Source organism: Rhinoderma darwinii, chromosome 4 (assembly GCF_050947455.1).
Source record: "Rhinoderma darwinii isolate aRhiDar2 chromosome 4, aRhiDar2.hap1, whole genome shotgun sequence".
In the NCBI taxonomy this organism is placed as follows: domain Eukaryota; kingdom Metazoa; phylum Chordata; class Amphibia; order Anura; family Rhinodermatidae; genus Rhinoderma; species Rhinoderma darwinii.
The window spans coordinates 293,940,327-293,965,314 of NC_134690.1; the positions used below are offsets into that span (position 1 = coordinate 293,940,327).

General features: G+C 43.3%; 1 protein-coding gene across 5 annotated transcripts in view; it reads right to left on the reverse strand.

Moving 5' to 3' along the window:
* The window catches only part of PCNX2 (pecanex 2), a 934,799-nt gene that overhangs the window by 49,615 nt on the left and 860,196 nt on the right, over nt 1-24,988 (reverse strand). For 4 of the 5 annotated variants that reach the window (XM_075862603.1, XM_075862600.1, XM_075862601.1 and 1 more), the window contains exon 31: nt 23,060-23,250. The exons of the other annotated variant lie outside the window; for it this stretch is intronic. In XM_075862603.1, coding sequence (XP_075718718.1) covers nt 23,060-23,250 — 191 coding nt within the window. The remainder of the gene's footprint in view (nt 1-23,059; nt 23,251-24,988) is intronic. 5 annotated transcript variants of the gene reach the window in all.

Here is a 24,988-nt window from a genome sequence, read left to right on the forward strand (position 1 = left end):
CCTCAAATCCGAAGTTCTATCCCACCAGCTCACGCACCGAATCAATGGACCGTTTCCAAACCATCATAGAAAAAGAGTTACACAATCTTGCAGACAGTCTCAAAAATAAACAACCGAAAACAAACATGTCAACAAAACTAAAAAAAGCAGTCAAATCATTACAAGAAAATAAAGACATAACCATTAAAATGTCAGATAAAGGTGGCAACGTCACAGTTCTGAACAAAAAAGACTATGAAGATTCAATCACCAACATGCTACAGGATAAAACCACCTACCAAATTTTAACAGGAAACCCTGTCGACACCATCAAATACCGCATGAAAGATCTATTGGAATATGGTCTACAAAATGGCTTCATTACTCAGAAACAAAAAGATTATATGTACATCGAAAAACCCATCACCCCCATAATCCATGCATTACCCAAGGTTCATAAACAAATAGTACCTCCACCCATGAGACCAATTGTCTCTGGAATAGGATCAATTTTGGAAAAGCTATCTGAATGGCTTGACAGCTTATTACAGCCGCTAGCTCAAAATACACCTGGTTTCCTGAAGGACACAAAACACGTCCTGAATTTATTTCACAACAAAATTTGGGAAAAAAATTTTTCCTGGCTCACGTGTGACGTTGTGTCATTGTACACGTCAATTCCCCATGAAATAGCCTGTACTGCTCTGAAATTTCATCTGAAGAAATACAGCACATATGAAACGAATTTTCAAACTTATATACTAGAAGTACTCATGTTCCTACTAACAAACAATTATTTTCAATTTAACATGAAATTCTACTTACAACTTAAGGGTGTATCCATGGGGGCCAAGTTTTCCCCCTCGATAGCCAACATAGTAATGTCGTGGTGGGAACACTTTCATATTTTTACGCCAAACAATGTGTACAGCAACTGTATAGAATGGTATGGTCGATATATCGACGATATTCTGATCATTTGGAAAGGAGCAAGTAACATCATACCTGAATTTATAGCAGCACTTAATAACAACCAGTGCAACTTAAAATATACGTATCATCATGATAGCTCACACATCATTTTTCTAGATCTAGAATTAAAAGGAGACGAAGGTCTTTTCATCACAACCAAAACCTATCGAAAACCAACAGCTACCAACAACATATTACATGCAAAAAGTGATCACACTGTACACACCATCAGAGCCATACCATTAGGAGAATTGCACAGAGCTAAACGAAATTGTACTAGTCAAGAACTTTTTGAGTTGGAACAAAAATCAATTCACTCAAGATTGCATGAACGTGGTTATCCAAAATGGACACTGACTAGAGCTAGTAACATCATTAACCAAAAATCCAGAAATCAACTTCTAGAACAATCAAAATCTACAAATAACAAGCAAAAACCACTATCGGCTTCCAACCAACCGACACTTATCTTGCAGCAAAGCAATCAATTTTCAACAATAAAAAGCTTAATAAATAAGTACTTGCCAATCCTCATGGAGGACGATACATTACGCACAATTCTATCAGGAGGTTGTAGGATAGTAGCCAAAAAAGCTTCTTCTTTGGGTAATATTTTGTCTCCCTCGTTATATACAACTAATACCAACACGACAACGACATGGTTAGAGACCAAAGGCTTTTATAGATGTGGCCAACATCCATGTAAGACCTGCTCTTATGTACATCCAACAAAACACTTCAGCAATTCCACAGATACAGATATTTTTACAATCCAAAATTATATCAACTGTAACTCAGAATCAGTTATTTATCTAATAGAATGTACATCTTGTAAATTGAAATATGTTGGGTGCACAATCAGAAAATTTAAAACGAGAATCTTGGAACATCTGAGCTATATTAGAAACGCAAACATAATCAATACATCAAATGCGGCCAAGCACTTTATTAACAATCACAACAGATCTACCATTACCTTCCGTTGCTACGCAATCGAAAAAATACAGCCACCTAAGCGAGGTGGAGACATCAAACACAAAACTCATTTAAGAGAAGCGTATTGGATATATAGGCTAAACACAAGATACCCAGAAGGCCTTAATCTAAGAAAAGAATTGATGTATCTTTATTGATTCATTTATACCGTATTGGGTTTCCAAATGCGATCATCCCATGTGAATTAAACCCAAGCTTTCATGTCTAAAATAATATCAGGTATCTATACATCTCCAATTTTGGATTTTTAATCTTATATTCCACCATATTGTACAGACATAACATGTGCTTTTTGTTCTGTGCACACGAAACACTACCCCCCCAATTAATAACTTTTAATTTCATGTCAGTGTTAGTTCCCTCACGATACCAGACTTGTTGTGGTCCAATTTACACTTCCCCACACTTCCATCCTCGTCAATGACAACCAGAGCCCCGTTCTCACGGTTACTTCATCTGAATCTAACTTACAGCTTTATATTTTCAATTTAAAACCTTTATCATCAGTTTTTGATATAAAAATTAATAATATGAATTACAATTCAACAGAAGATATAAACACACGTTCAGACCAATACATGTCCAGAGCAATTATACCGCACTTTTACCGCAACAGATAAAACAGCCAAAAAGTCAAAGGAAAATAACATTTGCATATGTCATCACCGATTGTAATAAAAAGAGAATAAACAAATTAAAACCACCCTTCACCAAATATAATGGTGTGCTTCACTCCAATCATCTTCACATAAGACCTTAATTATTCATGAAGTATTTACTTACCGATGTGGAATGACATTCCCGGACAAGATGATCGATGTCACATTGTTCGTTTGCGTTCCGAAGCCGTCTCCCAAAGTGAGGCCTGGAACGCAAACAAATCAAACAAAACTTTAATAACTCAACACGAATACACATCTTCACGTCATTTCTCCAACAAGTCCTGGAACGCAAATAAACTAAAGAAAACTTTAATATAATGACAATCAAGCGAGTCGAGAAGCCCCTTAAGTAATACACATCTCTACAAACATACCTAGGGGGGAAATAAAGTAAATCCTATTAATCAGTTACAGGGATCGTACCATAAACGTAATTAATTTTATGTTTTTGCTATATTCTCCTAGCATCCATGCATGGCATGCGTTCCACCACATCACAACTGTGGAACGCAATCACTTCCTGACTCACCAGCTGTTGCCATCATCATGACCCCTATAAGATGGCGCGCTCTGTTTGAAAAACTAATCTCAGCCAAGTTTAAGGACGCAGCGTCGTCCGAAACGCGTAGGCCACAGAGGACACCCCTTTTCCCACTTCATCTACACCCTGGACCCATACCACTGGACTTTCCTTTTAAACTAAGAACATTAAACTTGGAAACGTCGTTTCCATTTTAAACGCACCTAGCGCTGGATCCTACCTCCATCCCCCATTTTTCTGTTACAATCCGTGTGCCGACACGAGGAACCGGGCGCTGTCAACGACACACAGGAGTGTGTCAGGTGAGCTGGAGGATTCCTCCACACGCTTTTTTCTTTTGTATATTTTACTACTTTTACACAGTAAACGCTTTTTTTCAAAATTATTTATTTTTGTCTCTCCATATTTGAAGAGTCATAACTTTTTATTTTCCGCCGATGCAGTTGTATGAGGATTTTTTTTAGCGGGAAGACTTTTTATTGGTACCATTTTGGAGTAGATGCGACTTTTTGATCACTTTTTGTCAAATTTTTTTTAAGTCAGGATTCACAGAAAACAGCAATTTTTCCATAGTTTTTTATTTATTTTTTTACGGCGTTCACCGTGTGGGTAAAATAATGTAATAGCTTTATAGTCAGGGTCGTTACGGACGCGGCAATACCAAATAAGCATAACTTTTTACTTTATTTTGGTTTTTTTTTAATAGTAAAGCGGTTTGTAAGGGGAAAAAGTGGGTTTTTCATAATTTTTTTTTTTTTAACTTTATTAAACTTTTTTTAAACTTTTTTTAATAGTCCCACTAGGGGACTTTAATATGCGATCATCCGATCGCTATTATAATACACTGCAATACTTTTGTATTGCAGTGTATTACTGTCTGTCCGTTTAAAACGGACAGGCATCTGCTAGGACATGCCTTCGGCATGACCTAGCAGGCATTCACTTCAGGCAGACCTGGGGGCCTTTATTAGGCCCACGGCTTCCATCAGAGACACAGACATTTGGTGATTTTATCGCCGGGTGCCGGTGGGGGAGAGAGGGAGCTCCCTTATAGGAGGGGTTCCAGCCCCCATGCTGTGGAAGGGGTCCCACTCCCCACATATACCAGACCAGTTATGGGGGTACCAGCCCCCTTGGGTGATAGAAGTATCAGCCCCCTCTGTACCTACGATATCGTTGGGGTCCCAGCCCCCTTATACGATAGGGGTAATAGCCCCCTTCCCAACGTCGGTCACAGGGGTCCCAGCCCCCTTCTGTTTCCCCCCTTTTGTCAGCCCTTGGGTGTCTGTCTATTCCCCCCTTCCTCCTATTCGTGTAGGAGGTTGAAGCATTGTTTGTTACTTATTATTGTATAATGCCTGTTATATCGTTAGTGACCACTAGATGGTGGTAGAGCAGTTGCAGTGAGTTGCTGGACAGATTACACAGGACATGAAAACGTGGGGTTAAAGGGGGAGGAGCTAAAAACGGAACAGGGGGGTCATACCCAGCAGACTGCTATCTGGTACCCTGAGTGAGAGACTGGGAGCAACGGTGACCAGGCTGCTGCTATTACACGAGAGAAGCACCCTTGGCTCAACGACACAAAGAGTGGACTAACTGGACACCGCACATACTGCCAAGGTGAGCCATCAGCCGATTACAGAACCCCTGCCATGCCCGCCGCTATTATCCAGTAGCGTCCAGAGACGTGTAAAGGACAGAGACTGATATCAGGCGGAGCCATTGAAAGATAGATAGACTGTTGAACTTATACTGTTGCTGATTTCATCTGTTTATACGGTTAAAGATTTATAAAGAAAACCGGAGTAGTGTTGTGGTGTCCACGTTTTAGTTCCATCTAACACGTGGCATCACGAACAGGATGAGTCAACCGGGAGCTTCAGCAGTGCCTGCCATTGAATCCCCAGTCCCGGCACCAGGGATAGCTCAGCCCCCAATTCTGTTTCCCATGGAAACAGCCATGATGAACGTACCTAAATATGATGGAAAGAGTCTGACACTACTGGACTGGGCCGAAAGACTACAGGTGCGGCTCGGCTCTACCAAGTGCCATCCCCCCACCAAGCGGACCTCGCACTGAGCCTGATAGAGGGAGATGCCCGCCAAGCGGTAGTAGTACTCCCAGCCTACCAAAGAGCAACCCTGGGGGATATCCTCGGCAGACTTGAAACCCTATATAGAGACACCAGCCCTGTCACCGACATACGGAAGAAGTTCTATACCCGGGGCCAACGGGAGCACGAGACCATCCAACAATACTCAGTCGGGCTCCAACGACTGTGGAAACGGCTTAGCAAAAAGGATCAGGAAGGTTGTGTCGCTGTGCCCGACTCAGATAGAGTGCTGTGGGACCAATACGTGTCCGGACTGAGAAATAAAGCCCTAAAGAGGAGTCTCAAAGACTATGTGCGGATGAAGTCGGGTGCCGCCTTAGCGGATGTAGTCCGAGAGGCCATAGAGTGGCAACGTGATGAAGATGACACTGCCCGCGTTAATGTGCAACACTTTGCCGAACCAGGACCACGCCACTACCAGCGTGCCCTGCACCGGAGAGTGCATTCCTCAGAGACTTCGCCAAAGACATGATTGAGTCAATGCAAGAGATGAGAGCAGAGATCGACCATCTGAAGGCGACAAGATCTAATCAAGAAGACCACCCCGCCGGAGAAGAACTGAACCGACCGGAAACTTCCGGTGCTAGGAATGTGGCTGACCAGGACACCAGGCGAGAGTCTGCCGGTGTAAAGGATCTGCCAGACACAGCTTCTGTGTCGACGCCCGTGGTTAATCAATCTGCATCTGTTCCTAGGTCTGATAGAGTAACTCGATCTGCTACCACTCAGGCTGATAGGCTGAGGAGTGGGAGCACCTATCACAGCCTGGCCAGACGGTTCTAGCTCCCGCCCTTGGTCTATTTATACCTTCATTTGCTGCTTGCCCTTTGCCTGTGATTCTTGTGTTTCCTGACTCTGCTGCTCCTGCTATTACCATTGACCTCTGCCTCATATTGACCCTGGCTTGACTGGCTATTCTCCTGTTCTGCTTTTGCTACCGCGTACTCTCCTGGTTTGACTCGGCTCGTTCACTACTCTGTTGCTCACGGTGTTTCCGTGGTCAACTGCCCCTCTCTCCCTTGCTTCTGTGTTCCCTTGTCTTGTTTTGTTTGTCATGCACATAGTGAGCGTAGGGAACGTCGCCCAGTGGTACGCCATCGACCTAGGACGGACCGTGCAAGTAGGCAGGGACTGAGTGGCAGGTAGATTAGGGTTCACCTGTCCGTCTCCCTACCCAACGTTACAGTCGGGCTCCTAGGATGGAGCGGCCTCCTTTAAACTAGAAAAAGCCACGGGTGTGGGCCAAGCGGGGGGGGGGGGGACTCCAATTCCAATGGCCCGGACATTCCTTACCACTGTATTGCAGGTAAATCGCCTATACTACAAGCTCAGATGAAAGGGATAGCCGTCAATTGTTTACTAGAAACGGGCTCTGAAGTCACGACGATGGCGAGAGAAATATATGAGAAGCACTTTGCGGGGTCCAAAGAATTGGAGAATCCTTGGCTCACCTTGACAGCCGCCAACAATCTCCCCATACCCGTAAGTGGAATAATCTGGATAGATATTGAACAGTTCGGAAAACAACTCCCTAAACAGGCAATGTTGATCGTGCCCAGCTATGCCCGGCCGAGTGTCCCAGTGATCATCGGCATGAACGTACTGCGAGAGCTAGATGGGCTCCTACTTCAAGAGATGGGGACCGTCTACTGGGAGCTGTTTGCCTGGGAACACCCGAGTGCAACAGTCCCTACAGAAATTACAGCGGATCTGTCGACAGAAAGAGAGAGTAGCCCAGAACGAAGGACAAGTGGGCACCATCTAGTCACCCCGAGGAAAACCTCTTCGGCTGCCTACTCGACAAGAGATAATGTTACCACTGGAGGTGAAGACTCGCTTCCGATTGAAGGATGCTACTGTGCTTGTGGAGCCGCTCACCGACTCCTCTTCCCCCGCCAGCTGGATGGTGGGAAGGACCGTGTGCCAGATTGCGCGGGGATGCACCACCGTGCGACTTATTAATATGAATAATGTGGTAACTACCATCCCTCCGGCCACCGCCCTAGCGGCAGTACATGCCATTCAGCCACAAGATGTGACCGAATCTGTAAAGGATCTGCCAGGCACAGCTTCGGGGTTAACTCCCATAGGTAATCAGTCTGCACCTGAATCTACGTCTCTGAGACTGACTCCATCTTCCACCACTCAGGATGGCAGGCTTAGGAGTGGGAGAGCCTATCGCAGCCTGGCCACACGGAGCTAGCTCCCGCCCTCTGTCTATATATACCTGCCTTTCCTGTTCCTCCTTTGCTTGTGATTCTTTTCGTGTGGTTTCCTGGCCCAGCTACAGCTCCTAACTATTTGATCCTGCTCCATACTGACCCTGGCTTACTGACTACTCTCCTTCTCTGCGTTTGGTACCTCGTGCTCTCCTGGTTTGACTTGGCTCGTTCACCACTCTGGTTGCTCACGGTGTTTCTGTGGGCAACTGCCCCTTTCCCTTTGCTTTGTATTCCCTTGTATGTTTGTCTCGTGCACTTACTGAGCGTAGGGACCACCGCCCAGTTGTACCCCGTCGCCTAGGGCGGGTCGTTGCAAGTAGGCAGGGACAGAGTGGCGGGTAGATTAGGGCTCACTTGTTCGTTTCCCTACCCCCGTCGTTACAGAATCTGAGCCCAACGGGTCGACCAGAAAACCCGCGTCCACAGAAACGGGACAGATGCTGACGTGGCTGTGGCAGCAGCTATAGTTGCAAGGAGTGTCTCCAGACCCAGAATTAGAGCACTCCTGCATCGATACCTGACCGCCTTTGCTCTTCACAAGGAAGACTATGGCTGCACCGATGTGACCGAGCAAGCCATACACACCGGGGATGCAGTCCCAGTACGGAAGAGGTACCGGAGTATACCACCTGCGTTATATCAAGAGGTCATGGACTTGATCCAGAAGATGCTGGAAGGCCAAGTGATCCGAGAAAGTGCGAGCCCATGGGCTGCGCCAATTGTGCTAGTTCAAAAGAAGGATGGCACCCTGCGGTTCTGCATCGACTACCGCTGACTGAATGCATGCACGCATCAGGACGCTTATCCCCTCCCAAGGGTAGAAGAGTCCCTCACAGCTCTCCGTCAAGCTCAGTACTTCACTACCCTCAACCTAGCCAGTGAGTACCGGCAAGTCCCTGATCGAGAAGAAGACAAAGAGAGGATAGCCTTCATCAACCCGATGGGCCTGTTCGAGTGTAACCGGATGCCGTTCGGATTGAATAACGCTCCAAGTACATTTCAACGGCTGATGGAATACTGTCTGGGCGACATGAACTTTGAGTCTATTATGATTTACCTAGATGACATCGTGGTGTATTCTAGTACCTTCCAAGAGCACCTGAGCCACCTAGAGGCTGTGTTGAGCCGGCTGACACAGTTCGGACTGAAGCTAAAACCCACCAAGTGTCGAATTGCGAGGCAAAATGTAAATTATCTGGGACATATAGTCAGCCCAGAGGGAGTGGCACCTGACCCTAACAAGATCCAAGCGGTCGTGGACTGGCCACTGCCTGGCACATCCACCGAAGTGAGAGCATTCCTGGGGCTGGTAGGGTACTACCGCAGATACATCCAAAACTTTGCTAAGATCGCCTATCTGCTCCATGAACTCTTGTGGGGGCAGCCGACAGAATGGCGAAGAAAACAGAGTGTATCAGTGGCCGACCGATGGGGCCAGAATCAAGAACAGTTTTTCCAGCAGCTGAAGGAACGATTGACCTTGGCGCCGATCCTGGCATTCGCTGACTATTCTCTGCTGTTCCAGCTATATACTAATGCTAGTCTGCAAGGCCTAGGAGCGGTGCTGTCACAGAAGAAGGATGGAGTGGAAAGAGTGATCGCCTACGCTAGCCGTAGCCTGAGGGCCTCGGAGTGTAATCCTCTGAACTATAGTTCTTTTTTACTTGAAATCTTGGCTGTGGTTTGGGCTGTCACGGAGAGATTCGCAGGGTATCTAACGGGTAGACGAGTCGAGATTTACACAGACAACAATCCACCGCAAAACTGGGTGCATTAGAATAACGCCTTGCCCGATTCTATTACATAATCCGCTACAAGCCTGTTCGCAAAAATGGCAATGCAGATGCCTTGTCCAGAAACCCGACAACTGGCCCCATCGGGGATCACAATGAAGAAGTAGAAGAGGTGGAGATTCCGCCAATATGGGTGGCTAGCAGGGCCACATGATTAGAGAAGTGGAGAGCCCGGAATGGGCGAGTTATACAGTCGCCCAGAGTGGCAAGAGAAACAGCGGGCTGACTAGGACCTGCAACGGTTACATGAATGGCTCCGAGCAAGACGGCGGCTCACTGAGGCCGAACGTATGGAGCTTACCCTGAGGGTATACCAGATTGCCAAACAAGAGCAGCTGGCCCTTCGTGATGGGGTTATCTATCGCCGCCTCTGGGTGGCAAAAGAACAGCGAGTCATATGGCAGTTGGTGTTACCGGCCAGAGAAGTAGACGCCGTCTGTCGAACCCTGCATGAGGTAGGAGGACATTTCTGTGCCGTAAAGACAGAGGCTCTGATCCGAGGTTATTTCTACTGCCCCCAATCGAGTGAGACGGTGAAACGGGTATGCCGAACTTGCGCCAGTTGTGCCATCCACAAAGGATTAGAACAGACCACCGTGCCACAAACTATAGAGACAGGGGAGCCCTTCGAACCATTGACTATGGATTTCCTTACCGTCCAAGAAGTAACCTCTGGATACAAGTACGCCCTGGTGTGCATGGACCATTTCTCCAAATACGCAGTTGTCATCCCCACTAGGGATCAGCCAACACTTACCACAGCCAAACGGATCTGGACGCACATAATCTGGCCCTATGGCCTGTTAACCGACCAGAGCCCGTACTTCGAGTAACAACTGATCCACGAATTGTGTGTGCTTCACGGCATAAGGAAGTCACGAACAACACCCTATCACCTGCAGGGCAACGGGGCATGTGAACACTTTAACTGGACTCTTTTGGGCATGCTGAGAACCTTAGGTGACGATCACCAAGAGAGGTGGCCTGAACATGTGGAAGATGTGGTGTGGGCGTATAATAACACCATACACAGTACTACGGGACACACGCCCTACCAGCTCATGTTTGGCCGAATGGGACGCTTATCCATGGCTCTGCTCATGGAACAGCCAGAAGAAAATAGTGTCCGTACCCCTTCCCAGTGGATAGTAGAGCACCGACGCAGGATCCAGCGGGCTTGGGATAGAGTCCAAGAAGCGACGGAAGAAGAGCAGACCCCAGTGAATAGCCGCCCCGTAGAACCCTTCCATCCAGGGGACCGAGTGCTGGTCCGTAACAAACAAGCCCAACGAGCTAGTAAATTGGAACCCCGGTGGGAGCGAATACCTTATGTGGTGATCCAGCGATCAGATAACCAGCCCGCGGTATATGAGTTACAACGAGAAGATGGGAATGGCCGGGTGCGGAAGCTGCACCAAAACTTGCTGCAGCCCTGCTCATTCCCCATGGAGCCAACAAGAGAAGTGGTATTGGACACACCACCTGATACCACCCCTGCTGAAGCTTATACTGAATGGTGGGTAGTGGCCCCAGTAGTAGATGACCCATCATTGGCAACAGGCGAGGAAGGTCAGGAAGAGTCCACGGTCTCTGGAGAAGTGCCAAGTCGTTACCCCCGTAGAGAGAACAGAGGTACTGTACCTGCCCGGTACAGAGACTTTGATTGTAGTGCCGGGGACTGCACTAATTCCACAAGTGAGGTGTGTAGGAGGGGTTCCAGCCCCCATGCTGTGGAAGGGGTCCCACTCCCCACATATACCAGACCAGTTATGGGGGTTCCAGCCCCCTTGGGCGATAGGGGTATCAGCCCCCTCCATACCCACGATATCGTATTGGTCCCAGCCCCCTTGTACGATAAGGGTAATAGCCCCCTTCCCAATGTCAGTCACAGGGGTCCCAGCCTCCTTCTGTTTCCCCCCTTTTGTCAGCCCTTGAGTGTCTGTCTACTTCCCCTTTCCTCCTATTTGTGTAGGAGGTTGAAGCATTGTTTGTTACTTATTATTGTATAATGCCTGTTATATCGTTAGTGACCACTAGATGGTGGTAGAGCAGTTGCAGTGAGTTGCTGGACAGATTACACAGGACATGAAAACGTGGGTTTAAAGGGGGAGGGGCTAAAAATGGAACAGCGGGGATGAGCAAGTGGAGAGGGGGCAGCTATGTTGAAGGAGAGAGAGAAGGAGCATGAGATATGAGCTCAGGGAAGAGATATTGAAAGTTAAAGTAAACAGCAAGAAAGAGAGAACAGCAGGATAAGGAGCTGCAGACTGTTGTGAGGGAAAGAAGAACATAGGAGTTATATCCAGCAGACTGCTATCTGGTACCCTGAGCGAGAGACTGGGAGCAACGGTGACCAGGCTGCTGCTATTACACGAGAGAAGCACCCTTGGCTCAACCATCCAAAGAGTGGACTAACTGGACACCGCACGTACTGCCAAGGTGAGCAGTCAGCCAATTACAGAACCCCTGCCAGGCCCGCCGCTATTACCCTGTAGCCTTCCAGAGACGCGTAAAGGACAGAGACTGATATCAGGCGGAGCCATTGAAAGATAAATAGACTGTTGAACTTATTCTGTTTGCTGATTTCATCTGTTTATACGGTTATTGATTAAGTAAAGATTTATAAAGAAAACCGGAGTAGTGTTGTGGTGTCCACGTTTTAGTTCCATCTAACACCCTCCCTCTCTCCAAAACAACTCAGATGCGGCGCACGCTATTGAGCACCGCATCGGAGGGGTTAAATGGGTGAGATCGATAATTATCAATCTCACACGTTCGATTAGGGACTCCCCGCAGCTCTCAGCTACCTCTGGCAGCTGAGAGCAGGGAGATTTGACAGTTCCCTGCTCTGTTTATTTATTCTGATGCAGCGCCGTAAAAGGCTTATGCATCAGAATGAAGCCCATTAGTGGCCGCCGTGAAAAGGCGTATTGGCGGTCACTAACGGGTTAAAAAAGGATAACTATTGTGTTAAATTCTGAGCATCCAATATATTTATTCAACAATCCCGCAAGATGTTTAACAAGAGAGAAATAAGAATATTAGAAAGAATAGAAGAATATTCTAAGAACACATTGAAATTACAGATTTCATTAAGGCCTTTAGGGCTAATAAATACTAATGTGTAGATTCAATGGCATCGCTACCCTCGATTTCTTCGAGAATGTACCATTTTAATTCAAATACTTTGGGGTTTATTTCATAGAAATGTTTAGTAACAGTGGTTTCACCATATTTCTTACATTGTTTTTCTTGTATTAATGTTTGTTTATCCTTAACTTTAATTATTTATTTGTTGATTTTTTTTGTTCATATGTCTGAGCGAACATCGTTATAAGTCGTGCGGTTTGAACTATGTACATTTTGCCACATGGGTATTTTAACATAAAAAGATCTAGTTTTTACAGTTGCTTTAATTGGATCTACACATTAGAATTATTTAGCCTTAACACCTTAACCCCTTAATGACCGGGCATGTTTGTACCTTAATGACCAAGCCAGATTTGTCAAATCTGGTATGTCTGAATTTATCAGAGAATAACTCTGTGAAAGTTTTGAATATCCAAGTAATTCTGACATTGTTTTTTCATCACATGTTGTACTTTATTTTAGTGGTAAAAGTAGACTGATACGATTTGTGGAAATTAATTAAAAAATAGAGAAATTGAAGAAATTTTGTAAAAATTATCATTTTGACCTATTTTTAACTGCAATATGTGACATATGTACATACATACTGCACAATTTTTTTAATTAAATATATATTTCCATCTCTTTACTCTATTTATAGCACTTTTTTTTTTTAGCAATTTGGAAGACTTACAAATTTAGTAATCATTTTATACATTTTGAAGTACATTTTGTTTTCCTGCACCAAGCCAGGTTTTCAGAGGCTCATAGGTGTCAGAATGGTGGAAACCCCCACAATTGATCCCATTTTGAAAACTACACCCCTTAAGGTATTTATTAAGGGGTGTTGTAAGTATTTTGACCCCACAGTTTTTTTGTAAGAATTCATGCAAAGCAGGCGTAAAAAAATATAATTTCACTTTTTTCATAAAAGTATCACTTTGAAGACCGATTTCTGTGTAAAGCGACCATGAGAATGAAGAAACACACCCCAAAATATATCACCCTGTTTCTCCTGTTTTCAAAAATGCCCCCATTGTGACCCTAATGCATTGCTTGGACACACGACAGGGCCCGAAAGGGAGGGAGCACCCGGAGGCTTTCAGGACTCATATTTTGCTTGAAAATGTTTTAGGCCCCACTGTACATTTGGAGTGGTTTTGAGCTACCAGAGCGATAGAATCTCCCCATAAATGACCCCATTTAGAAAACTAGACCCCTTAAGGTATTTATCTAGGGGTGTAGTGCATACTTTGACCCCACAGTCTTTTGCTAAATTTAATGCATAGCAGGTGAAAAAAAAACAAAAAACACTTTTTTCATAAAAGTATCACTTTGAAAACCGATTTCTGTGTAAAGCGACCATGAGAATGAAGAAACACACCCCAAAATATATCACCCTGTTTCTCCTGTTTTCAAAAATGCCCCCATTGTGACCCTAATGCATTGCTTGGACACACGACAGGGCCCGAAAGGGAGGGAGCACCCGGAGGCTTTCAGGACTCATATTTTGCTTGAAAATGTTTTAGGCCCCACTGTACATTTGGAGAGGTTTTGAGCTACCAGAGCGATAGAATCTCCCCATAAATGACCTCATTTAGAAAACTAGACCCCTTAAGGTATTTATCTAGGGGTGTAGTGCATACTTTGACCCCACAGTCTTTTGCTAAATTTAATGCATAGCAGGTGAAAAAAAAACAAAAAAAACTTTTTTCATAAAAGTATCACTTTGAAAACCGATTTCTGTGTAAAGCGACCATGAGAATGAAGAAACACACCCCAAAATATATCACCCTGTTTCTCCTGTTTTCAAAAATGCCCCCATTGTGACCCTAATGCATTGCTTGGACACACGACAGGGCCCGAAAGGGAGGGAGCACCTGGAGGCTTTCAGGACTCATATTTTGCTTGAAAATGTTTTAGGCCCCACTGCACATTTGGAGAGACTTTGAGCTGCCAGAACGATAGAAACTCCCCATAAACGACCCCATTTAGAAAACTAGACCCCATAAGGTATTTATTTAGGGGTATAGTAAGTATTTTGACCCCACAGTTTTTTGCTAAATTGAATGCATATCAGGTGAAAAAAAAAAAAATTCACTTTTTTCATAAAAGTATTTGTTTGAAGACCGATTTCTTTGTAAAGCGAACATGAAAATGAAGAAACACACCCCAAAATATATCACCCTCTTTCTCCTGTTTTCAAAAATACCCACATTGTGGCCCTAATGCGTTGTTTGGACACACGGCAGGGCCCCAAAGGAAGGGAGCACCCGGAGGCTTTCAGGACTCATATTTTGCTTGAAAATGTTTTAGGCCCCACTGTACATTTGGAGAAGCTTTGAGCTGCCAGAACGATAGAAACTGCCCATAAACTACCCCATTTCGAAAACTAGACCCCTTAAGGTATTTATCTAGGGGTGTAGTTAGCATTTTGACCACACAGGTTTTTCGCTAAATATATTGGAATTAGTCTGTAAAAATTACAATTTACTTTTTTTCTGAAACAACATAGAAATTTTTATTATTTACAAGGAATAACGAAGAAAATGCACCCCAACATTAGTAAAGCAATGTCTCCCGATTACGACAATACCCCATATGTGGTAATAAACTGCTGTTTGGACCCACAGCAGGGCTCAGAAGGGAAGGAGCGCCATTTGGATTTATGATTTTGCTGGAATGGTTTTCGGTGCCATGTCGCATTTGCAATGCACTGGAGGGACCAAAACAGTGGAAACCCCCCAAAAGTGACCCCATTTTGGAAAAACCTTCAAGGAATTTTTCTAGGGGTATAGTGAGCATTTACACCCCACGGGTCTTTTGCAGAGTTTATTAGAATTAGGGCGCGAAAATTAATATCAAAATTTTTTCCACTAAAATGTTGCATTTTCTCATTTTCACAAGGGATAAAGGAGGAAAAAAGCAACAATTTTCTATAAAGCAATTTCTCCCAAGTACGGAAATACCCCACATGTGGTCATACGTTTTTTCATTAGAAATGAATTAACCCTTTCAGGACTGATCCAGTTTTTGCTTTCTTATTTTAGATTTTCCCTCCCCGCTTTCCAAGAGCCAGAACTTTTTTATTTTTACATCAATAGAGCGGTGTGCGGGCTTATTTCTTGCGGGAGGAGCTGCAGTTCTTATTGGTACCATTTTTTGGTACATAAAAAGTGATTCAAAAGTTGTATTACATTTTTTTTTTAGAGCGAAGGTGACAAAAAAAAAAAACTGCGATTTTGCCGGTTTCAATTATTATTTTTTTTTAAGGTGTGCACTGTGCAAATTAAATAATGGTATACTGTAATAGTTCGGACTTTTACGGACGTAGCGATACCAATTTTGTTCATTTTTTTACATTACTTTAGAAGAAAAATGCGAAAAGGTGTTTTGTTTTTTTAACTTTAAAAAAAAAAATTCTCACTACTAATAACTATAATTCTTCTACACATTTTATTAATCAATCCCCTTAGGGGACCAGATCCAGCGATCATTGGATCGCTGGTACAATATACTGCAATACTAATGTATTGCAGTAAATTGTTATTCTTACAGGCTTGTGTAACAGAGAGATCGCTGTTCCTGTCCGTTAGTACCGAGGGGGCCTGCTGTAATACACAGCCGACACCCGCAGCGTATGGAGCGGGCTCAGAACGTGAGCCGGCTCCATACATCAACCGCCGCACCATGACGGGCAATTAAGTCATAGTGCGCAAAGGGGTTAGTGCACAGCGGATGGTTCAAAGTGAAAATTACAATTTTCCACTGATATGCCATTTTAGTGCATAATATGTTGTGCCCAGTGTGTGCCACAGAAGACAAATACCTCATAAAACGTTAAGCGGGTTCTCTCGGGTATGGCGACGCCATATGTGTGGACGCAAACTGCTGTTTGGGCACGCTGCAGGGCTCAGAAGGGAGGGACGCCATTTTGCTTTTGGAGCGCAGATTTTGCTTGGTAGTTTTTCTGTTTTGGGTTTCGCTGGTATTTCAGTTTATAATGTGGGGGGCATGTGTAATCTGTGCGGGGTACATCAGGGTATATGTAATCTGTGCGGAGTACATCAGGGTATAATAAAAGGGTATAATAATGGGGTAAATAAATAATAATTCATAGATATGTGCCCGGTGTCGCACTGATAAATGGCGCCCGATCTTATCCACTTTTGGAACACTCTGCACATTTTGCATCGCCATATTCTGAAAGCCAGAACTTTTTTATTTTTTCACCACCGGAGCCCTGTGAGGGCTTATTTGTTGCGGGACAATCTGTAGTTTTCATTGGTACCATTTTGGGGTACGTGCGGTTTTTTTTTAATCACTTTTTGTTCAATTTTTTTGCAATCCTGAGCAAAAAACAGGAATTCTGACACCGTTTTTTAGGTTTTCTTTTTGCGGCGCTCACCGTATGCTATAAATGACATTTTTACTTTATTCTGCGGGTCGGTACGATTACGGCGATACCATATGTATATAGGTTTGGTCCTTTTTTTTAGCGTTTGCACAATAAAATGACTTATTTATAAACAAAAAAAATTTCTGTGTCACCATATTCTGAGAGACATAATTTTTTTATTTTTTAGACAAAAAAGCTGTGTAAGGGCTTGTTTTTTGCGGGACAGATAGAAGTTTTTATCGGTATTATTTTCGGGTATATGCGACTTTTTGATCACTTTTTATTCTTTATTTAGGGAGCGGTGTTGACCAAAAAAATTGTGATTCTGTCGTCGTTTTTTATTGATTTTTTTTGGGGTGTTCATCGTGCGGGGAAAATAACATTACAGTTTTATAGTTGGGGTCGTTACGAACGCGGTGATACAAAATATGTGTACTTTTTTAACGTGTTCATTTTTTTTCTATAATAAAAGTCTTATTATAGGAAAAAAAGCATTTTGTGTTTATATAACTTATAACTTTTATTTTTACACTTTTTTTAAAACATTTTTATTACTTTTTTTACTTGTCCCACTAGGGGACACTCAGACTTGCAGCTTTGATCGCTGCTAGAGTACATTACACTACACACGTAGTGTGATGTACTCTGTCATTGTGACGTGACTGTCACACTGACAGGAAGCAGAGGAGGAACGGCCGGAGGCTGTTCCTCCGAGGCTTCCGTACATGGCAACCCGTTATCTGACCTCCGATTGCCGTGACAAGCATCGGTAGCCCCCACGATCACTTCGTGGGGGCTGCCGATGTGCTTCAAACCACTTAAATGCGGCGACGGCAATCCGTCGCCGCACTTAAGGGGTTAACTGCCGAAAGCAGCGGCGATGGTCCGCTGTCCGGCGAGACTGATGTCTCAGCTGTCTAGGACAGCTGTCAGCGCGCGTCTGTCACTCTGTGTTTACACAGAGTGACAGTTTGAAATGCGGACGAAAATGCACGTCCTGGTGCGGGAACTAGCAGCCGACCAGGACGTGCATTTTCGTCCTTGGTCGTGAAAGGGTTAAGGACGCAGCCACTTTTGGACCATATGACACAGCCTCATTTTATAAATCTGACATATGTAAATTTATGTGGTAATAACTCTAGAATGCTTTTACCCATCCAAGCGATTCTGAGATTGTTTTCTCGTGACATATTGTACTTTATGTTAGTGAAAAAATGTGGTCGATAAATTCAATATTTTTGTGTGAAAAACCTTTTTGCTGGATTCATTTCTCGGCACCATGTCACATTTGTAAAGCTCCTAAAGTACAGTGGTAACCCCCCAAAAGTGACTCCATTTGGGAAACTACACCCCTAGAGGAATTCAACTAGGGGTGTAGTGAGCATTTTGACCCCCCAGGTGTTTCATAGATTTCATTAGAATTGTGCAGTAAAAATTAAAAATTACATATTTTTCCACTAAGATGTAGCTTTAGGTCAAAATGTTTCATTTTCTGATCAAATAAAGGAGAAAAAGCACAGTAACATTTGCAAACCTACTTCTCCAGAGTACGGAAATACCCTATATGTGGTAATAAACCACTGTATGAATACACATCAGGGCTCAGAAGGGGAGGAGCGCCATTTGGTGAGCAGATTTTGCTGGATTGGTTTTTCTGCACCATGTCGCTTTTGCAAAGCCCCTTAGGTACCAGTACAGTGGAAACTCCCCAAAAGTGACTCCATTTGGCAAACTACACCCCTTGAGGAATTCATCTAGGGGGGTAGTGAGCATTTTGACCCCACAGGTGTCTCATAAATTTTATTACAATTGGGCAGTGAAATTGAAAAACTATTATTTTCCAATAAGACGTAGCATTAGTTCAACATTTTTCATTTTCTCAACAAATAAAAGAGAAAAAGCACCGTAACATTTGTAAAGCATTCTCTCCAGAGAAGGGAAATAACCTACATGTGGTCATAAACTGCTATTTGGACACACAGCAAGGCTCTAAAAGGAAGGAGTGCCATTTTGTATTTGGAGTGGAGATGTTACAAGATTCGTTTTTTAACATCATGTTGCATTGAGCTATTGTATCAGTACAGTGGTACTCCCAAAAAATTACCCCATTTTGGAAACTAGATCCCTCAAAGAATTTATCTAGGGGTGTAGTGAGCATTTTGACTGCACAAGTGTTTTGCAAAAATTAGTAAACAATAGATGTTGCAGATTGAAAATTGCTGTTTTCCACAGATATGCCATTTCAGTGCCCAATGTGTTGTGCCCAGCTTGTACCACCGTAGACACACATCCCATAAATTGTTAAGCGGGTTTTCCAGAATACAGTAATACCCCATATGTGGTCATAAATATTTATTCAATTTTTTGGGAGATGAGGAAACCAAAAAACAGCCATTCTAGCAAGTTTTTTGTTTTTTTTCCTTTTTTTACAGTGTTCACCGTGCAGTATAAACAACATGTTAACTTCATTCTGTGGGTCGATACGATTACAGCGACACCAAATTTATATTGTTTTTTCACGTTTCACTACGTTCCCACAATAAAAATACTCTTTTCTAAAAAAAAAACATGTTTTAGTGTCGCCATTTTCTGACAGCCATAACTTTTTTATTTTTTAGTTGATATCGCTGCGGGAGGACTTGTTTTATGTGTGACAAACTGTAGTTTCTATTGGTACCATTTTGCGTTACTCGCAACTTTTTGATCACTTTTTATTAAAAATTTTTTGAGAGAAGATGACCAAAAAATAAAATGCTGTCATAGTTTTTTATTAAAATGTTTTACGGTGTTCACCGTGTGGTAAAAATAATGTGATATTTTTATAGATCAGGCCGTTCCGAACGCGGCGATACCTATTATGTATAGTTTTTTTCATGTTTTCATTTTTTTTCTAATAATAAACGAGTTGATCAGGGAAACAGGGCGATTATTGTTTTTATTAGTTAAAACTTTTACTTATTTATTTTTCTTTAACATTTTTTTTAACTTTTTTAACTTTTTCTCTTACACTGACCTGGGGACTTGAAGATCTGATCCCCGGTACAATACACTGCACTACTTATGTAGTGCAGTGTATTGTAAGGGTATGTGCACACACACTAATTACGTCCGTAATTGACGGACGTATTTCGGCCGCAAGTACCGGACCGAACACAGTGCAGGGAGCCGGGCTCCTAGCATCATACTTATGTCCGATGCTAGGAGTCCCTGCCTCGCTGCAGGACAACTGTCCCGTACTGAAAACTTGATTACAGTACGAGACAGTAGTTCCACGGAGAGGCAGGGACTCCTAGCATCGTACATAAGTATGATGCTAGGAGCCCGGCTCCCTGCACTGTGTTCGGTCCGGTACTTGCGGCCGAAATACGTCCGTCAATTACGGACGTAATTAGTGTGTGTGCACATACCCTAACTGTCATTCATGATCTGACAGTTAGCCTATTAGGTCCTAATAGGCATCCGTACCTGGGCAACCAGGAAGCCTAGCAACGGCTTCCTGGTTGCCATAGCAACCATCGCCACCCTCAATCCATCGCGGGAGGGCCGGGGGGGGGGGGGTACAGAGCGAGATCCCTCCCTCTGTCAACCACTTCAATGCGGCGGACGCCATTGACAGCCGCATTGAAGGGGTTAAATGGCTGCGATCGGTGGTAACAGTCATCGCAGCGGGATGTCAGCTGTGTATAACAGCTGACAGCCTCTGAAGATAAAGCGCGCACAGCTCCTGTGTTCGCTTTATCTACAGGGTGTGACTGTACACCCGTGTGCGGGAACGCACTTTGTATCTGGACGTATAGTCACAGCCAAAAGCGGCAAGGGGTTAAAGGTCTTAATGAAATCTGTATTTACCAGAGACTACCGGAGACAATAACGCAGCATGCTGATAATAGATAACTGAATAAAGACTGGTAGCGGATAACTGGATACAGGCTGATAACAGATAGCAATAGTGGTCTGGAATCAGATGCACACAGGAACCTTAGCAGGACATAACTTGGTTGTTCAAATGTTGCTCAGGCACCAGGTGGACTGTGGAGGTGCCATAAATAGAGCAGTAACAAATAGGGATTTATGGAAGAGTTTTTGAATTGTGCATGCTGGCCCTTTAAGAGGAAGCTAAAGCACACGCACCAGTGACCTGCGGCCACAAGCCAGGAGAACACAGCAGATGCCGGCGACCTGGACAGGGAGCTGGCAGAGAAGGTATGGGACACTGCGGCGGGGACTGCCAGATGGATTGGAACCTGCTGTCGGAGTTACATGGTGCATCTAAATTTCTGCTTGGGTCACACTTTTATCCAAAATATAAATTTGTATGCAGTTCTTATGGAGATGTCTACTTTCAGATAACATATAGGTATGTGGGTTTAGTATGATTCTTTATTTTGTAATTTAGGTTTTATTTTTACATGTCAAAAGTGCGAAACTTGTTCTGGCTACGTGAGATGCAAAATGTCCAAAAAACCCTTTAGGCAAAAGGGTTAATTTTATTGTTTATTTGCTTTCTCAATGTAAAATTAAGCAACTTTCTAAATAGTCTTCATTAAAAGCTTCCTACCATATAGTTGCTGTAGTCAGTGTAATGTTTTCCCCTAGCTGGTTGTCCTGCTGTTTCGAGGCTGACTCATTTGCTCTTTGCTTTCCTCCTCCTTTCTCTCATAAGAGCAGCAAGAAGTGGTGGAGGTTGCATAAAGCAGATCAGAGTGTGGAGAGGGGGGAAATTATTCAAGTCTTCGGGGAGGATAGATCACATGAGCTGTACTGAATAAGGGTGTATATAGGGATGAAAGAACACAGTGGGAGGCGGTGAATCTCACAGGCTGTGCATCTTTGTCAAGAGCTGAGAGCACGCACTCAGACTTTGCAGGGGAAGGGGAGATCACACACTCTGCAGCATCAGTGTCTGTTAGAACAAGGGAGAAAAAATCCCTCATGAGCTGTAGTCTGTAGAAGGTGAAAGCAGTACAAGAATAAGAGCTAGTGAAGGCAACAGCGTCAAGGACACACAGCATGTATTACTGGGAGGGACATGCTCATATGACAAAAGTTTGAAACTAGGAGCAGGTTGCGAACTGCATATCAGGGCGTCTACAGTTAATGTCTAACATATATAAAAATTATTTTTTCCATATCAAAATTTTCCATAGCTTTTTTGATAGATAGATAATTGAATTGTGAAACAAAATTCATCTAAAGAAAACAAATTCTGTTTTATTGTTAAAGAGGCTCTGTCGCCACATTATAAGTGCCCTATCTTGTACATAATGTGATCGGCACTGTAATGTAGATTACAGCAGTTTTTTATTTATTTACAAAAACGATCATTTTTGACGGAGTTATGACCTATTTTAACTTTATGCTAATGACTTTCTTAATGGACAACTGGGCGTGTTTTACTTTTTGACCAAGTGGGCGTTGTGGAGAGAAGTGTACGATGCTGACCAATCAGTGTCATACACTTCTCTCCATTCATTTACACAGCACATACTGATCTAGCTAGATCACTATGTGCAGTCACTTACTCACATATTAACGTTACTGAAGTGTCCTGACAGTGAATAGATATCACTACCAGCCAGGATGTGATGTCTATTCAGAATCCTGACACTTCAGTAACGTTTGTATGAGATTGACAGCACAGCAAGCATAATCTCATTTTAAATGACAGTTTACAGCGTAATCTCGCGAGATTATGCTTGCCTTGCTGTAAATCTCACACAAAGTGTCAGGATTCTGAATAGACATCCCGTCTTGGCTGGTAGTGATGTCTATTCACTGTCAGGACACTTCAGTAACGTTAATGTGTGTGTATGTGGCTGCACATAGTGATCTAGCTAGATCACTATGTGCTGTGTAAATGAATGGAGAGAAGTGTATGACGCTGATTGGTCAGCGTCAGACACTTCTCTCCACAACGCCCACTTGGTCAAAAAGTTAAACACGCCCAGTTGGGCATTAAGAAACTCAGCATAAATCTAAAATAGGTCATAACATGAAAAATGATAGTTTTTCTAAATAAAAACACACTGCTGTAATCTACATTACAGCGCCGATCACATATGTAGAAGATAGGGCACTTATGATGTGGTGACAGAGCCTCTTTAAGCTGCTTTTATGGTAAATACATTATGCCTTTAAATAGTCCAAAGATTCTTTCACTCAATAAAATCTTATTCTGCAGTTACACATGTATTCATGTTGATGACAAGTGTTGTTTGCTACTGTTGTATTTAAAAGACAAAGTTCTACCTTTTTTTTGGTGAACTTTATTCTCCAATGATTTAGTCCCAGAGCCTTTATGACAATCATTGGATGAGTTTCTGAAGCTTTCACTGGTATTGCTTTCTGAGTTGATGGTTACTGAAGACAAAACACCGTCACAGTCAGCGTCTTCATTAATGCTTCCATCATTATGGCTTATGTCATAATCTTTTTTCATCCTGAATTAAACAAGTAACACACATCAAAAAACACTATAGAATTAACTGTTGTTATACCAAAAACAAACAAACAAACAAACCAGAAAATGTCTTGAAATTGTATATTATGTCCTAATATGGATTGAATCGTAGGTAACTTAGGAAATTTATTTAGGATACTAGACACAGAGCTTCCCAAGTTATAGTGACAGGCTACAATAAAGCTCAGTTGCACTGTCTGCTGCCTGCTTAGTATGACATGGCAAAAAAATGTTCACAAAATAAGTGTTAGTAAATAGATCAATGCTACTGTAACGTCCATGGCAGCAGACCGCAGACTCCGAGGCCTTCCTTCCTGGAGATGCCAGCACTTTCAGCCGTGCTGGCCTGCAGTGACCACTATGGTACGCGCACGAGCACAGTCCTGGAATTAAAGGGTCAGCGCGCACACATGTTTAGAATTGTCTAATCACCCATGATCACCCTGGACTCTAAGAAGGGCCCTGCCCCTTCACTTATTGCCTACGTGTTGTTGTGTTTTCCTGTGTCAGTCTAGCAAATGGTCCCTTAGTGTTTTCCTGTTCCCAGTGTTCCGGTTACTGCTACCTGTATCCTCTATCCCGTGCTACCTTGTTCCTGTGCCTTAAAAGAGTCGGAGTCGTGTTGTGTTACACCACACCTGGTGTCTGCTGCCAAGGTCCCATCTGAGCCTAGCCATCGCTACTGTCTGTACTACCACAGGTACCCTTGCTCGCACTATAGACTTTACTTGGTACACTGTTTGGCCATCTGCTATCCCGCTACGGCGGTACGGCCCAGTGGGTCACAAATCGTGACAGCTACCATGAAGACTTTCTGTTAACAATAAATCTAACAGTATGTAAAAGTGGTCTCGGAGCAACAAATACAACACGTAATCAAAAAGCCCCTATTCTAGACAGAAGGATATATAATAAACAATTCCTTTGATCGGCGCGCAGGTCCAGCCGCACCAAAGCCGACACAATACAATAATGCACAAAATCGTAATAAAGTAACAAAATGTCCGTAAAGTTCACCAATCCCGCAAGTCCGGCCACACACCCTATTGCACACCGTCTTGTAACAGAAAATAAAAAAAAACAATTCTCATAGAGATCACCTCTCCCAGCACAGCGTACTTGTGGAAGATTCCCCCCATTCCTTCCCACGTTTCTGGAATATTTCGACACAGGGTCTCTCTCACTGACTACGGCTCTTTTCGTGTGTGTGTGTGTGTGTGTGTGTGTGTTTGTGTTTGTGTAGCTTTGGATGCCTGTAATGGTCAAACCTCCTCTGAAGTTACTTCTCCAGGGGATTCAACCTCCAGCCTTTGTGAACGCTACCTCAGAGGAATCACAGAAGAAAAGCAAGACTGCGTGGATTCAGATTAAAAAATGAGTTTTCTCCTGCCATTTTATTATACTGACAAGATATTCATAAAAAGCATATTAATTATCAGAAATGACTGACCGGTTTTACCATTATGGCATCATCAAAGGTAATCTATGCCTTATTTTCATTTAATTAAAAAGACTAAAAAAACTCTGCCTCTATTCCCAAATTAACACTAGCCGTGCCATACATATTCATTACATTAGCAAAGAGATATATAAAACTATATAAAATCGATTTAATAATAAAACAATTAAAATCTAGTTTAATATTCATGCCTTTTGGGGACATCATAGCTAATAAATAAAGATCCCACTGACTTTTAGTCCACAGGGATTTTTATCAT